The 17,356-nt window shown below is 43.9% G+C and overlaps 1 protein-coding gene across 1 annotated transcript in view; it reads left to right on the forward strand.

Annotated features, from left to right (window-relative positions):
• RPH3A (rabphilin 3A) overlaps nucleotides 1–17,356 on the forward strand; it is a 305,156-nt gene that overhangs the window by 87,056 nt on the left and 200,744 nt on the right. The window contains exon 2 of the mRNA XM_044282127.1: nucleotides 11,528–11,617. Within this exon, the coding sequence (XP_044138062.1) occupies nucleotides 11,541–11,617 (77 nt within the window). The 5' untranslated portion in view covers nucleotides 11,528–11,540. The remainder of the gene's footprint in view (nucleotides 1–11,527; nucleotides 11,618–17,356) is intronic.

A 17,356-nucleotide genomic window follows, 5' to 3' on the forward strand; every position in this document is an offset into this window, starting at 1 on the left:
ATGTGCGATATATTGATTAAAACTATCGCTCCTTATGCGATATTTTTCATTCAAAGACGCTAACACTATTTTTTGCACACTCCCAGATACTTTGTATCCATCTTTTCAAAGAGCCCCTCACTGTCCCTGAATGCAACGGTCCGAGAATGCAATACTTAATTGATAGTTGTTTTATAAAAAGGCCATTGCTCACACTCACTGTTCAGCCACTGAGGAAGGGGTACCCTTAACCCCGAAACGCGTCTGGTACTGAGCAGCGAGGGTCGTAAAGATATAAGGAAAAGAAAAGAAAAAGGAATAAAAGGTCCATTTGGGGAAAAAAAAGTGACAACCAGGTGACCGATTACCAGGGATACTGCAGACCACATGGGACACCACAGGTCCTGCAACAACATACCTTGAATTCAAACATCGCGGTGAGAACTTTGCTACATGTGCAATTCGATTCCACCTCCAACAATCTAATAAACAGTACACCTACAGTATCTACCCACTGTGAGTAAAATATAATCGACCACGAGGGGTAAGAGACCACTTTTATTACCAAGTACTATCGATATCTATTGCAATCTAAATGCTGATTGGAATTATATAAAACAAAAACAGCAATTTTTGGCTTGTATTAGTTGGGAAAAAAAGGCTTATTAGACTCTGTGTGGTGAAGTGCGAAAATTACAGCCCTTTTTGTCGTTTACTAGAGGCAAAAGAAAAATATATTTGCCGTTAAGCGGTGTAGTTATATGTTTAAAGCCTTTTGTGGCCTGTATAAGTGAAATAATAAGGGCCTATTTGCTGTTCAGCGGTGCAGTTATAAGTTCTAAAGCCCTTTTTTTGTATGTATTAGTGGCAAAAGAAAAATATATTTGCCGTTCAGCAGTGCAGTTATATGTTCTAAAGCCTTCTGTGGCATGTATAAGTGGAAAAAAATAAGGGCCTATTTGCCGTTCAGCAGTGCAGTTATATTTTCCAAAGCCCTTTTTGGAGTGTAATAGTGGCAAAATAAATATATATTTGCCGTTCAGAGGTGCAGTTATATGTTCTAAAGCTCTTTTTTGTGTATTAGTGGCAAAAGTAAAATATTAGCCTTTCAGAGGTGAAGTTCCATTGTACTACAGCCATTTACAGTGTGTATTAATTGGATAGATACGTACGTCCTATTAGCCGTTCTGCAGTGAATTGTGATTGTAATATTTATCTTTTTGGGGTGTATTAATATGAAAATGAATACTGGAAAATTGATGGGTGATTGTAGACTTTCTTCTGTATGAACTGAATTACGTCGATTAGCCATTCATTGGTGAAATGTTTTTGCAAAACAGCTTTTTTTGGGAAAATTGATGGGTGATTGTAGACTTTCTTCTGTATGAACCGAATTACGTTGATTAGCCATTCATTGGTGACATTTTTGGGGGTTATTGTTCTGACTGATCAGAGGAAGGACAAAATAATCAGTGATGTCAACACAAACTTACTGCTGACACCCTCTCCACTCTGTCGGGGGGGTCTACCTGTATAAACGTTTAATAGAACAGGTTCTGTAGATATCTATGTGGAATCAGCTGACGACGGTGTAAAAGGAGTGCGCTTCTTCTTGGTGCTAACATTGACCTGTAAGGGCTGAGTTCATACTTGAGTTATTTGTTCAGTTTTGGCCCCATGACTGCCCAAATAAGTGAAATTTGCAATGATTCTGAGAGCGACGCCTGTCATCTGCATGTCATACTGACTACTACAGCAGACTCCCTATGCGTGTTACTGCAAGGCACAGTGTTCTACACCACTATAAAGGCTCTCTTCAGCCAAGAAATAGCCATTTTTTAACTCAATTCGCCGTGAAATTCGGATGAATTCGGATGATTTCCAAAAATTTGGCTAACCGGAATAATAGAATTTTTGAAAAATTCCCTCATCTCTAGTCAATAAGCACTAGAAATGTAACAATGGATGGAGCTGGATGCAGAAGGCTCTGCCCACTCCGCGGTGGCTGTACCAGCATACTACACTAGAAGCAGAAGGCTCTGTCGACTGTGTAGTGGCTGTGTCAATGTACTACAAGTAAATAGGAGCTAGACTGCATTATGCCAGCATGGTCACAGCATAGTGGAGCCTTCTGCTTCTGGATTTGTCCACTGCAGTGTTTCCAACTGCCTCCACCAGCAGATCAGAGGGGGTGCTAAGAATTGGACCCATAACACAGGACATTAGCATCTAAAAGGTGGACGACATCTTTAATTCTGGTATTAAATGCTTTGCGATTGGTAAGAAAACTATGATTTAAAAAGATAGTGGCAATCACAAAGGCAAGACACAGTTCAGTATTTAGTTGTGTTCTATATTTGGTCATATAACTGTCGGTGAATGTGAGCTCACAATAGAAAGCCTTAAACACAAGGCATTAAGGCAACTTTTACACTTGCCTTGTTAAATCCAGTATTGAGATCCGGCAGAGGACCTTAATACTGGAATTAAATGGATCCGATTCGATTTTGCACATCAGTATGCATCCGTTCCGTTAGGATGCAGCTGTGTTAAATCAAAACGGAAAAAAAACGGATTTGTCCTAAATACATTGAAAGTCAATGGATGACGGATCTATTTTTTTTTTAGGATCCTCAAAAACGGATCCGTCACCATTGAGTTACTGTTTTCAGTGCTGGATCCGTTTTTATGACCGGATGCAAAACCACAGCTTGCAGCGGTTTTGGGTCCAGTCACAAAACGAATGCTGCCAGAACGGAAGACATATTTTTTCCTGGTATTGAGATCCTCTGCCGGATCTCAATACCGGAAAATAACGCAAGTGTGAAAGTAACCTAACAAGTGCACAGACCCTGTACAGTGACCCATGGAGTTCCTACTGGTCCATTTTACAGACCTGTAGACACTTCTCATACCATTGTATTGTTCTTTTATATACAGGTCCTTCTAAAAAAATTAGCATATTGTGATAAAGTTCATTATTTTCTGTAATGCACTGATAAACATTAGACTTTCATATATTTTAGATTCATTACACACCAACTGAAGTAGTTCAAGCCTTTTATTGTTTTAATATTGATGATTTTGGCATACAGCTCATGAAAACCCAAATTTCATATCTCAAAAAATTGGCACATTTCATCCGACCAATAAAAGAAAAGTGTTTTTAATACAAAAAAGTCAACCTTTAAATAATTATGTTCAGTTATGCACTCAATACTTGGTCGGGAATCCTTTTGCAGAAATGACTGCTTTAATGCGGTGTGGCATGGAGGCAATCAGCCTGTGGCACTGCTGAGGTGTTATGGAGGCCCAGGATGCTTCGATAGCGGCCTTAAGCTCATCCAGAGTGTTGGGTCTTGCGTCTCTCAACTTTCTCTTCCCAATATCCCACAGATTCTCTATGGGGTTCAGGTCAGGAGAGTTGGCAGGCCAATTGAGCACAGTAATACCATGGTCAGTAAACCATTTACCAGTGGTTTTGGCACTGTGAGCAGGTGCCAGGTCATGCTGAAAAATGAAATCCTCATCTCCATAAAGCTTATCAGCAGATGGAAGCATGAAGTGCTCCAAAATCTCCTGATAGCTAGCTGCATTGACCCTGCCCTTGATAAAACACAGTGGACCAACACCAGCAGCTGACATGGAACCCCAGAACATCACTGACTGTGGGTACTTGACACTGGACTTCGGGCACTTTGGCATTTCCCTCTCCCCAGTCTTCCTCCAGACTCTGTCACCTTGATTTCCGAATGACATGCAACAGTCCAGTGCTGCTTCTCTGTAGCCCAGGTCAGGCGCTTCTGCCGCTGTTTCTGGTTCAAAAGTGGCTTGACCTGGGGAATGCGGCACCTGTAGCCCATTTTCTGCACACGCCTGTACACGGTGGCTCTGGATGTTTCTACTCCAGACTCAGTCCACTGCTTCTGCAGGTCCCCCAAGGTCTGGAATCGATCCTTCTCCACAACCTTCCTCAGGGTCCGGTCACCTCTTCTCGTTGTGCGTTTTCTGCCACACTTTTTCCTTCCCACAGACTTCCCACTGAGGTGCCTTGATACAGCACTCTGGGAACAGCCTATTCGTTCAGAAATTTCTTTCTGTGTCTTACCCTCTTGCTTGAGGGTGTCAATGATGGCCTTCTGGACAGCAGTCAGGTCGGCAGTCTTACCCATGATTGCGGTTTTGAATAATGAACCAGGCTGGGAGTTTTTAAAAGCCTCAGGAATCTTTTGCAGGTGTTTAGAGTTAATTAGTTGATTCAGATGATTAGGTTAATAGCTCGTTTAGAGAACCTTTTCATGATATGCTAATTTTTTGAAATAGGAATTTTGGGTTTTCATGAGCTGTATGCCAAAATCATCAATATTAAAACAATAAAAGGCTTGAACTACTTCAGTTGGTGTGTAATGAATCTAAAATATATGAAAGTCTAATGTTTATCAGTACATTACAGAAAATAATGAACTTTATCACAATATGCTAATTTTTTTAGAAGGACCTGTATTATATATAAGCAATGCCTTTAGGGAAGAATACTCCTGTAATGTGAATCATGCCATAACCAATTGACCTGAGAGAAAAAAAAAACATGGTGGCATTTATATATCACATGTTAAATAAGTGGGCACAGGTGACAGTAGAGGAATAGCCAGTGATGATGATGATGATATATATATATATATATATATATATATATATATACAGGGAGTGCACAATTATTAGGCAAATGAGTATTTTGACCACATCATCCTCTTTATGCATGTTGTCTTACTCCAAGCTGTATAGGCTCGAAAGCCTACTACCAATTAAGCATATTAGGTGATGTGCATCTCTGTAATGAGAAGGGGTGTGGTCTAATGACATCAACACCCTATATCAGGTGTGCATAATTATTAGGCAACTTCCTTTCCTTTGGCAAAATGGGTCAAAAGAAGTACTTGATAAGCTCAGAAAAGTAAAAAATAGTGAGATATCTTGCAGAGGGATGCAGCACTCTTACAATTGCAAAGCTTCTGAAGCGTGATCATCGAACAATCAAGCGTTTAATTCAAAATAGTCAACAGGGTCGCAAGAAGAGTGTGGAAAAACCAAGGCGCAAAATAACTGCCCATGAACTGAGAAAAGTCAAGCGTGCAGCTGCCAAGATGCCACTTGCCACCAGTTTGGCCATATTTCAGAGCTGCAACATCACTGGAGTTCCCAAAAGCACAAGGTGTGCAATACTCAGAGACATGGCCAAGGTAAGAAAGGATGAAAGACGACCACTGAACAAGACACACAAGCTGAAACGTCAAGACTGGGCCAAGAAATATCTCAAGACTGATTTTTATAAGGTTTTATGGACTGATGAAATGAGAGTGAGTCTTGATGGGCCAGATGGATGGGCCAGTGGCTGGATTGGTAAAGGGCAGAGAGCTCCAGTCCGACTCAGACGCCAGCAAGGTGGAGGTGGAGGTGGAGTACTGGTTTGGGCTGGTATCATCAAAGATGAGCTTGTGGGGCCTTTTCGGGTTGAGGATGGAGTCAAGCTCAACTCAACCAGTCCTACTGCCAGTTTCTGGAAGACACCTTCTTTAAGCAGTGGTACAGGAAGAAGTCTGCATCCTTCAAGAAAAACATGATTTTCATGCAGGACAATGCTCCATCACACGCGTCCAAGTACTCCACAGCGTGGCTGGCAAGAAAGGGTATAAAAGAAGAAAATCTAATGACATGGCCTCCTTGTTCACCTGATCTGAACCCCATTGAGAACCTGTGGTCCATCATCAAATGTGAGATTTACAAGGAGGGAAAACAGTACACCTCTCTGAACAGTGTCTGGGAGGCTGTGGTTGCTGCTGCACGCAATGTTGATGGTGAACAGATCATAACACTGACAGAATCCATGGATGGCAGGCTTTTGAGTGTCCTTGCAAAGAAAGGTGGCTATATTGGTCACTGATTTGTTTTTGTTTTGTTTTTGAATGTCAGAAATGTATATTTGTGAATGTTGAGATGTTATATTGGTTTCATTAGTAAAAATAAATAATTGAAATGGGTATATATTTGTTTTTTGTTAAGTTGCCTAATAATTATGCACAGTAATAGTCACCTGCACACACAGATATCCCCCTAAAATAGCTAAAATATATAACAAACAAGTGTGAAACAACTGAAAATATGTAATATTCTAGGTTCTTCAAAGTAGCCACCTTTTGCTTTGATTACTGCTTTGCACACTCTTGGCATTCTCTTGATGAGCTTCAAGAGGTAGTCACCTGAAATGGTCTTCCAACAGTCTTGAAGGAGTTCCCAGAGATGCTTAGCACTTGTTGGCCCTTTTGCCTTCACTCTGTGGTCCATCTCACCCCAAACCATCTCGATTGGGTTCAGGTCCGGTGACTGTGGAGGCCAGGTCATCTGGCGCAGCACCCCATCACTCTTCTTTATGGTCAAATAGCCCTTACTTTCAAAGTTTTCCCAATTTTTCGGCTGACCGACCTTCATTTTTTAAAGTAATGATGGCCACTCGTTTTTCTTTACTTAGCTGCTTTTTTCTTGCCATAATACAAATTCTAACAGTCTATTCAGTAGGACTATCAGCTGTGTATCCACCTGACTTCTCCTCAACGCAACTGATGGTCCTAACCCCATTTATAAGGCAAGAAATTCCACTTATTAAACCTGACAGGGCACACCTGTGAAGTGAAAACCATTTCAGGTGACTACCTCTTGAAGCTCATCAAGAGAATGCCAACAGTGTGAAAAGCAGTAATCAAAGCAAAAGGTGGCTACTTTGAAGAAACTAGAAAATGACATATTTTCAGTTGTTTCACACTTTTTTGTTATGTATATAATTCCACATGTGTTAATTCATAGTTTTGATGCCTTCAGTTTGAATCTGCAATTTTCATAGTCAAGAAAATAAAGAAAACTCTTTGAATGAGAAGGTGTGTCCGAACTTTTGGTCTGCACTGTGTATATATATGTATATGTATATGTGTATATATATATATATATATATATATATATATATATATATTTTATATTAAGCTGAGTGTATGTGTGTGTGTGTGTGTGTGTGTGTATGTCTGCTAAAGGAATCTGCATGAAATTTGGCACATAGGTACATCAGGTGTCCGGGAAGGTTTTAGACTGGGTCTCAGCTCTCTAGGATGTACCGTTCCTGAGATATTCCCCAAAAATTCATTAGCCAATAGAAGCCTGATCACATGACCCTTATCAGCCAATAGAAGCTTGCAGGCCCTTAGTCTCCACATACACACAGTTTTACACCAGGTTTCCATAATAACCCAGCCATTTTTCTTTACTGCTGTAGGTCAGCTTTAAAGGAAATCTGACACCAGGATAATCGCTATTGAAGTAAAGCCATGGCCTAATAGCAATAGATGTGTTTTATCCTCTGAAAATTCAGTTTATTTGGTATGCAAATGAGCCAGTAAGGTGCCCAGAGGGGAGTCATTATTGCAAGAAGGAGCCCAGGCACGCCTCCTGCAACAATGTGTCCACCCACCCCTCCTATATCACATTCAAGTTATAACTCTGCCCCCCTTTTCCCTGCTCCCAGCATGATGGTGAGCTTGGGCACTAGCAGGAGGTGTGCCTGGGCTCCTTCCTGCAAGAATGACGCCCCTCTGGGCACCTTACTGGCTCATTTGCATGCCAAATAAACTGTTTTTTTCAGAAGATAGAAAATATCTATTGCTGAAACAAAGGAACATCTACAAATAAGGTACTAAGTGCTATTAGGCTATGGCTTTACTTCAAAAAGTGATAATCCTGGTGACAGATTTCCTTTAAAGGGGCAGGGCGCTGTGGAAGTTACAGTTCAAGGGGCTGGTAGGGTGACCATTCAGGCAACCCTTAAAGACTGACTTAAAAACCCCACCCTAAGGTCCCACTAAGACACGCCCCCAACTTGGGTAGGCCACACCCACTCCCACTCTGCAGCCGACAGGGATTGAAAAAAATAAAGGTAAAAATCAACTTAGCTGCAGGGGTGGGAGGGAAGGTGACTTTCTTCCTGCAGCTCAAGCTCAGACAGCACAGTGCCACTGTCTGAGAGCGAGCTGCTCCATCCAGGCCCTGTGCCGGACGGAGGACAGGGAGTCTTAAAGCCTGACTGTCCTGCCTAAAACCAGACCTCTGGCCACCCTAGGGGAAGACTGCTGTGGAGGTCACAATTAAGGGGACAGTCCGCTATGGAGGTCAGTGTTAAGGGGCAGATTGCTGTAGAGGCCACTGTTAAGGGGGCGTGGTGTTGTGGAAATCACTGTTAAGGAGACTAGGTATTGTGGAGGTCACTAATAAAGGGGAGGCCGCTGTGGAGGTCACTGTTAAGGGGACAGTATGCTGTGAAGGTCACTGTTAAGGGGGGGGTCTGTGGAGGTCTCTTAAGGGGGCAGGGAAAGGTGGAGGTCACAGTTAAGGGGACGGTCCTCTATGGAAGTCAGTGTTAAGGGGCGGGGTGCTGTAGAGGTCACTGTTAAGGGGGCGGGGTGTTGTGGAGATCAAATTTTAAGGGAATGGAGCGCTGTGGAAGTCACTGTTAAGGGGGCGGGTTATTGTGTAAATCACTGTTAAGGATGCGGGGTACTGTGGAGGTCACTAATAAAGGGGCGGCCGCTGTGGAGTTTACTGTTAAAGGGGAGGGTGCTGTGGATGTAACTGTTAAGGGGCAAGCCGCTGTGTAGGTCAATGTTAAAGGGGAGGGCACTGTGGAGGTCACTATTAAAGGGGCAGCTGGGTACTGTGAGGTCACTGTTAAGGGAGCGGGGTACTGTGGCAGTCACTGCTAAAGGGGCATTCACTGTGGAAGTCTCTGTTAAGGGGGCCGGGAATGGTGGAGGTCACAGTTAAAGGGACTGTAACCTATGGTCAGTGTTAATGGGCGGGTGCTGCAGAGGACACTATTAAGGGGGCGGGCCCCTGTGGACATCACTGACAAGGGGGCAGGCTACTGTAAAGGTCAAAGTTAAGGGGGTGGGCTGCTGTGGAGGTCCCATTTTAAGGAGATGGGGCACTGTGGGGGGTCACGGTCATAGTGGATAATGTCTATATTTTAATGACACACACAAACATTAATTGAAATAGATTAAATATACCAGAGCGAAGCTGGGTCCTTCAGCTAGTAATATAAAAAGCTGAATGTATGTATGTATGTATGTCCGCTGAAGGAATCTGCACTCTAACATTTACAATCGCGAAATTTGGCACACAAGTACATCAGGTGTCCGGGAAGGTTTTATGCTGGGTCCCAGCGTTCTGGCAAGTACCGTTCCTGAGATATTCCCAGAAAAAGCTAATATGGCATATCACATGACCTACATTAGCCAATAGAAGCCTTCAGGTCTTTCTCCTTATATCCCAACTGCCATACACACACATGTCCCTTACCAATAGAAGCTTGCAGGTCCTTAGTCTCCACATACACACAGTTTTACACCAGTTTTCCATAACAACCCAGCCTTTTTTCTTCACTGCTGTAGGTCAGCTTTAAAAGGGCAGGGCGCTGTGGATGACACTGTTAATGGAGCAGAGTCTTGTGGAGGTCACAGTTAAGGGGGAAGGCTGCTGTGGAGGTCACAGTTAAGGGGACGGGGTGTTGTGAAAATCACTGTTAAGGAGATGGGGTACTGTGGAGGTCACTAATAAACGGGCAGGCCACTGTTGAGTTCACTGTTAAGGGGCAGGATGCTGTGGAGGTCACTGTTAAAGGGGTGGGCGCTGTGGAGGTGTCTGTTAGGGGGGAAGGGAATGTTGGAGGTCACAGTTAAGGGGACGGTCCACTATGGAGGTCAGTGTTAAGGGGCAGGGTGCTGTAGAGGTCACTGTTAAGGGTGTGTGAAGGTCACATTTTAAGGGAACTGAGGTTTGTGGAGGTAACTGTTAAGGGGCGGATTATTGTGGAAATCACTGTCAACGAGACGGGGTACTGTGGAGGTCACAAAGGGCCGGCCGCTGTGGAGGTCACTGTTAAAGGGGTGGGCGCTGAGGAGGTTACTGTTAAGGGGTGGAGGACTGTGGAGGTCACTATTAAAGGGGCAGTTGCTGTGAAGGTCACTGTTAAGGGGGCAGGTTATTGTTGAAATCACTGTTAAGGAGACTGGGTACTGTGGAGGTCACTAATAAAGGGGCAGCCACTGTTAGGTCACTGTTAAGAGAGGAGGGAACAGTGGAGGCCACTATTAAAGGGGCAATGGGGTACTGTGAGACCACTGTTAAGGCAGCGGGGTACAGTGGAGGTCACTGTTAAGGGTAGCAGTACTATGGCAGTCACTGTTATAGGGGCAGTCACTATGGAGGTTTCTGTTAAGAGGGCCGAGAATGGTGGAGGTCACAGTTAAGGACATTGTAACCTATGGTCAGTGTTAAAGGGGCGGATGCTGTAGAGGTCAATGTTAAGGGGAAGACCCCTGTGGAGGTCACTGTCATGGGGGTGGGATGCTGTGGAGCTTACTGTTGGGGCAGGCTGCTGTAAAGGTCAAATTTAAGGGGGTGGGGCACTGTGGGGGGGGGGTCATTGTTAAGGGGTGGGGGGCTGTGGAGGTCACTGTTAAGGGGACGGAGTAGACTGTAGATGTAAACTGCAGCATGCTTTTGGTGTTGCATTTTCCCTATAGCTTTTTTATATAGTTAGAGTTAAAAAAATAATGGAAAAAATAGCCTAGATCAAAAATGTATCAAAATTTAAAAATTTTACAATTCTACACCTAGAAAATCTAATTATGATAAAAACTGGAATTATATTTCAACCTTATACAGCTCCACAAATGACACATACATTATTCATGTGCTCGTAAAGGGAATGTGTCATGTGAGACGATGTCCGATTGTTTAAATCACCTTTTTATGTTAAACATATATTTAAAGAGTTTTTGATTATGTGATTTTTTCATTTTCCAGGCTAATATCTACATTTAAACCAAAACCATAAAATCCAGCATTTTTTGCACTGGCCACTAAACTTAATAGGTGCCACTTCTTGGTTTGTACAGATCACTTTACTGCAGTTACCTGCTTAGCTGTCATTCTCATCCTGTATGTGATGATATCACCTATGTGTATAGATAAGATAGGCTCCACTATTCACAATAGGCGATTGTCAAAGCTTATCTATGCTTTCCTTGTACAATGCCCTCTGCACATAATCATGTTCAAGAAATAGCATAAAAAAATCCAATTAGAAAATAAAAACTGATTAGAAAAAGGCTATATGTTGCTATCCGGTTTTAACTGGCAGATACAATTTTTGGTTACACTTCCTTTAGCTTGCTTTTTCACTGGATTGCTTTATTTTATATTGTCGTTTACGCTTTTTATTTCACTTTACAATCTTTGGTTAGTTCATTCTTGTTTTACTTGCAGTTGTGATCTACTGCAGGTACAAGAAACTCAAGCTACTTTTAACTAACAAAAGTTTCAGCCAAAAGTACAGGCAACTCTTATGAATGTATGTGTCTGTAGTATGACCTATATGTGTATTCCATAAAACTACTGTATATAGCATGTAAATATATTGACTGTATAATTACATATCGTTGCATAGGTACTGAGGAACAATGACAGACACAGTGATTGGAAACTCTTCTAACCGTTGGATGTGTCCCAATGACAGACAAAAGGGTCTTCGATCCAAGTAAGTGTTCTGTTTGATTTTCCTTTGGATTGCATGAATTATTTAATTAAGAATTATAATTATAATATATAAATAATATAAAATAATTCTGGTGACAGTTGAGAATTGTTCTATTCTATGCCTTGTCAGTATAAAAGAAAAGAAAGAAAAGATCAAAAAGATGGCACCCTCTACATAAACATAAAACTATATAAAAATTAATTATTGTAAAGACCACACAAGAAAAAAAGTAAAGAAAATCCATAGGTGTTCCCTCGTGATAAATCTTAATTCAAAAATCCTGCAACATAAATTTATTCATACCCTTAACAACACTGACCTAAAAAATTTTTTTTTTTAACAAACTGGTATGACATTACTTCAATAAATAGAATAAATAAAAAAAGAGATTACTTTATTACACTGAAACAATGAAGTGGCAGCTCTAAGGTCCAGTTCCTGAAATCTATGAGTATATGAATGCATAAATAAAAATAATAATTAAAATTCATTCAAAACAAAAAAAAAAAAGAAAACTCAGCTTTGATAATCTACCTCACCAAATTTCAAGATATGTACACCATAAATAATTACTTAAACTGCTTAAATCCTGAACAATTAATAATACTACATTTTCACAGTACATATGCAACTAAACTGCAGGTATTTAAAGGGAAACTGTCACCTATTTTGAGCATATAAAACTGTTAACATAGCAATGTTCAATAAAGTACCTTCATTCCAGCATGGGTCTTCTTTCTTTTATTCAACTTTTCATTTAGATGAAAAAGCGATTTTTCTGATATACTAATTAAGCCTCAAGGTGCCCAGAGGGGCGTTATTCCTCTCCTCTAGTGCCCAGTAACGCCCCCTGCAGTGCCCAGCCCGCCTTTCTTCCAAGCCCAGCATGCCTCTTAAGAAATAAATTTACTCCCACATCCTTGCCGAACGGCGCCGCCCCCTCCACTACGTCATGTAATTTATTCACCCCACCATCCTTGCGTCCTCCTTTCTTGGCCTCCGAAATCCCGCGCAGCCGCAGTATCGCTGACTGCCTGCGCCTCTACGATGCTCCTGGGTCCTTCAACAGTGCTCTCATTACGTCTGTCAGTATGGGATCTGCGTCTCCACGGCAGGGTGGCAGATCGCTGTCTACACATTGCAACACTATGGGTCCCAGTACTGGCTTAACTTGTAGGAGACGCAGGTGCCCGCCAGCATACCACCGCATCCGTCCTCTTTGCCAGGTGTCATCTGATGAGCTATAGCACGCGCGCGCGCACGCACCTCTCCCTTTCTTATAGGAGTAGGCAGCTGGTTCCTGATTACCATCCCCACCCGGAGACGGGACTATTTTGTATTTAAGGCAGCTTCACTCATCATGAAGTGCCCAAGCGTGGTTGTTGTAGCTCTTGACTCCTGCTGAAGCATTCCACTGTGTCTGTTTATTGGATTTCCTGGATTCTGACCTCCGCTTCATTTGACTAAGCATCTGCCTGCTGTCTGTTTATTGGACCACCTGGATTATAGACCTCTGCGCTGCCTGACAACGAGACTGCTTATATCTGCACTGCCTGATTACGCATCTGTCCATCTCCTCCTGTAAGTCTGCCTGGATCGAGACCCTGCGCTGCTTATGAGACTGCTTATATCTGCATGCTATATTGCTCTGAACTTTGTGTTGCCTGTATCTGTCAAGTGACTTTTGAATACTGTCTGCCAGTAAAGACCATCTGTTCCTTTATTCTGCCTTTGTTGGACTCTGTTCACACTACTGCAGGTAGCTGCATTCAAGGTAACAGGTGCAGACACCAGGGTCCTGTCTCTGAAAGTCAGCAGTCAGCAATATTGGACTAATTCCAGTCCTCTATCAGCTGACACAGAGGATCCACATCCTCTGGTCGTAACAGTACGCTTGGGCCATGGATCCCGCTGGCTCTAAACCAGGAATGTCTGAAGAACTACATGAACTTGAACAACAGCGTACCACCCAGAAACAAGTGATAAATTACTTGCAGCATGTAGCTGGTCGCCTGGACTCCCTTGCTACAGCACAGTCTGCACAGGCTCCTACTGCTCCTGCTGTCCCTGTTGCGGTTGCAGCACTGCCAAGCGTTTCCGGACCACGATTATCTGCTCCGCCCCGTTACAGCGGCAACCCGAAAGCCTGTCGTGAATTTCTTAACCAGTGTACAATTCACTTTGAACTGCTTCCTCATCACTTTCAATCAGACCGCGCTAAAGTGGCGTTCATTATCTCTTATCTCGAGGGTGAGGCTCTGGCCTGGGCGAATCCAATATGGGAGAGATCTGGTCCTATCACCAATAATGTGGCACTATTTATGGGCTCTTTTAAGAGGATGTTTGAGGAGCCAGGTCGAGCTTCTTCTGCGGCCTCCTCTCTGCTGCACGTCCGTCAAGGAAGCTGGTCGGTGGGCCAATATGCGATTCAGTTCCGCACCTTAGCGTCTGAAGTTTCGTGGAATGAGGAGGCTTTGGTGGCGGCCTTTTGGGAAGGTTTGTCTGGATGTATTAAGGATGAACTTGCAGGTTGTGATGTGCCTACCTCCCTTGAGGCTCTAATCTCTCTGGCTATTAAAATCGACATACGGTTTTCGGAGCGAGCTCGGGAGGCCCGTCGAGAAAAAAGACTTCCAAAACAACTGTTTAAGTCTAATATGTCTCAACCTCCATTACGCACCTCCTTTTCGGATCCTGAACCCATGCAGGTGAATTCCACTCGGCTCTCGGATGAGGAACGTCGTCTTCGCATGTCTTCTGGACTCTGCCTCTACTGTGGTGGTCCGGGTCACCGTGTCCGCAACTGTCCCCAGAAGTCGGGAAACTCCAATGCTTAGGATCTTTGGGAGAGGCGGCCCTAGGCGAAAACTGTTCCACTCTCCAAATTCCTGTGACTCTGGTTCTTGGGGGCATCAAGGTATCCATATCTGCTTCCTTGGATTCCGGATCTGCGGGGAACTTCATACACCAAGCTGTGGTGAGTCAATACCACATTCCTGTACACCTGCTTAAAAATCCCCTGCTGGTGACTGCCGTCAGTGGACAAGTACTGACTGATCCAGTCCGGTTCATCACTGAGCCGTTGGAACTGCAGGTAGGGTGGTTACATGTTGAAAAGATTTCTCTATATGTGCTCCCTGAACTGTCCCATTCTCTTTTGCTGGGGTTGCCCTGGCTTAGGATGCACAATCCAGTAATCGAGTGGAGCTCTGGAGAGGTTCTTCAATGGGGTCAGCTGTGCCAAGGCAAGTGCTTATATTCTATTCAACGAAGGGTCCCTATATCCCTCCCTAAAAACCTGGAGGCCTTGCCGGTGGTCTATCATTCCTTTGCGGATGTGTTCGATTTAAAAGAGGCTGAGACACTACCTCCCCATCGCCCCTATGACTGCCCAATTGATTTACTATCTGGGACTTCTCCTCCTCGGGGTCGTGTTTATCCTCTGTCTCCTGCTGAATCGCAGGCAACAGCAGATTACATTAAGGAGAACCTTGAGAGGGGTTTCATCAGGAAGTCTTCCTCACCTGCAGGGGCAGGATTCTTTTTTGTGAAAAAGAAAGATGGGTCTCTTCGCCCCTGTATAGACTACCGTGGTCTGAATAAGATCACCATCAAGAATAAATACCCTTTACCGTTAATTTCTGAATTATTTGATAGACTCCGTGGGGCTCGGATCTTCTCTAAGCTGGACTTGCGGGGGGCATATAATTTAATACTGATTCGTGAGGGTGACGAATGGAAGACAGCCTTTAATACCAGGGATGGCCACTATGAATACCTTGTGATGCCCTTCGGGCTCAGTAATGCCCCTGCTGTCTTCCAGGAGTTTGTCAATGACATTTTTCGAGATCTGCTCTATTCTTGTGTTGTTGTCTATTTGGATGATATTCTTATTTTTTCCAGAGACATCAGAACTCATCGCAGGCATGTGCAGATGGTCTTACAACGCTTGCGAGAGAATCGTCTGTACGCTAAATTGGAAAAGTGTGTCTTTGAAAAGTTGTCCCTGCCCTTCCTGGGGTACATCATCTCGGATCATGGTCTCAAAATGGATCCTGGAAAGGTGGCAGCAGTGCTCGACTGGCCCCGTCCCTCCGGCCTGAAGGCAATACAAAGGTTCCTGGGTTTTGCCAATTATTATCGTCAATTCATCCGTAACTTTTCTACCCTGACAGCTCCTATTTCTGGCCTGACCAAGAAGGGTGCCAATCCCAAACTATGGTCCCCTGAAGCAGAGACCGCATTTTCCTCCCTCAAGCAAGCCTTTTCTTCAGCTCCAGTCCTTAGACGCCCAGAACCCAACAAACAGTTCTTCTTGGAGGTGGACGCATCCTCCGTGGGAGCCGGGGCCGTCCTGTCACAGAAGAGTGCCTCATGTCTCCTTGTGGTTTTTTTTCTAAGTTATTTTCCGCTGCCGAAAAAAACTATTCTATTGGGGACAGGAAACTTCTAGCAATTAAGTTGGCTCTAGAGGAATGGAGATATCTTCTGGAAGGTTCTAGCCTACCGGTCATAATTTACACCGATCATAAGAACCTCACCTATTTGCAGACAGCTCAACGACTTAATCCTCGTCAGGCCCGTTGGTCTCTCTTCTTTGCCCGATTTAATTTTCAATTGCATTTTCGGTCCGCTGACAAAAATATCAAAGCGGACGCTCTCTCCAGGTCCTTTGAAACCACAGATTCAGAAGACGAACCCCAGTTTATCATTGAACCAACTAAAGTAGTCCCAGTGGCTCCAGTTAACCTGTCCAAGGTTCCCCCAGGTAAGATCTTTGTTCCGGAATCTAAACGAAGGAAGGTTTTACGGTGGGGGCATGCATCCAAGATTGCCGGCCATCCAGGTCAACGGGGGACCTTGAATCTCATCTCCAGACATTACTGGTGGCCATCCATAACCGCGGATATTGTAGACTTTGTGGCTTCCTGTACCTTGTGTACCCAGAATAAGTCTCCCAGACTGAAACCTGCAGGTTTATTATTGCCTCTTCCGGTGCCTGAGGTCCCCTGGCAGCATATTGGTATGGACTTCATAACCGACTTACCTGTCTCTGAGGGCTGTACAGTCATTTGGGTTGTCGTTGACCGTTTTTCTAAGATGGCGCAGACCTCCTCCTCAGTTTGCCATTGGAGACAAGGTATGGCTTTCTTCTAAGAATATCCGTCTCAGACTTCCCTCTTACAAACTGGCTCCGCGATTCTTGGGACCTTTTTCTGTGATCAAGAAAATTAATGCTGTTGCCTACAAGCTCAAACTACCTGCTACCTTGCGGATTCCCAACTCATTTCATGTTTCATTACTTAAGCCAGCTGTCTTTAACAGGTTTTGCAAAGGCACTTCACAGAACCCTCCTCCTGTCACTATGGATGATGAGTTTGAAGTTAAGGACATTCTAGACAGGAGGATTATCAGAGGTAAGACCTTCTATTTGGTGGACTGGAAGGGCTACGGGCCTGAAGAAAGGTCATGGGAATCTGCAGAGAATATTCATGCCCCTCTGTTGCTGAAGAAATTTCTCTCTAGGTCAGCCGTGTGGAGGAGGGGGCGTAAGAGGGGGGGTACTGTCAGTATGGGATCTGCGTCTCCACGGCAGGGTGGCAGATCGCTGTCTACACATTGCAACACTATGGGTCCCAGTACTGGCTTAACTTGTAGGAGACGCAGGTGCCCGCCAGCATACCGCCGCATCCGTCCTCTTTGCCAGGTGTCATCTGATGAGCTATAGCACGCGCGCGC

Source organism: Bufo gargarizans, chromosome 1, assembly GCF_014858855.1.
Source record: "Bufo gargarizans isolate SCDJY-AF-19 chromosome 1, ASM1485885v1, whole genome shotgun sequence".
Classification (NCBI taxonomy): Eukaryota; Metazoa; Chordata; class Amphibia; order Anura; family Bufonidae; genus Bufo; species Bufo gargarizans.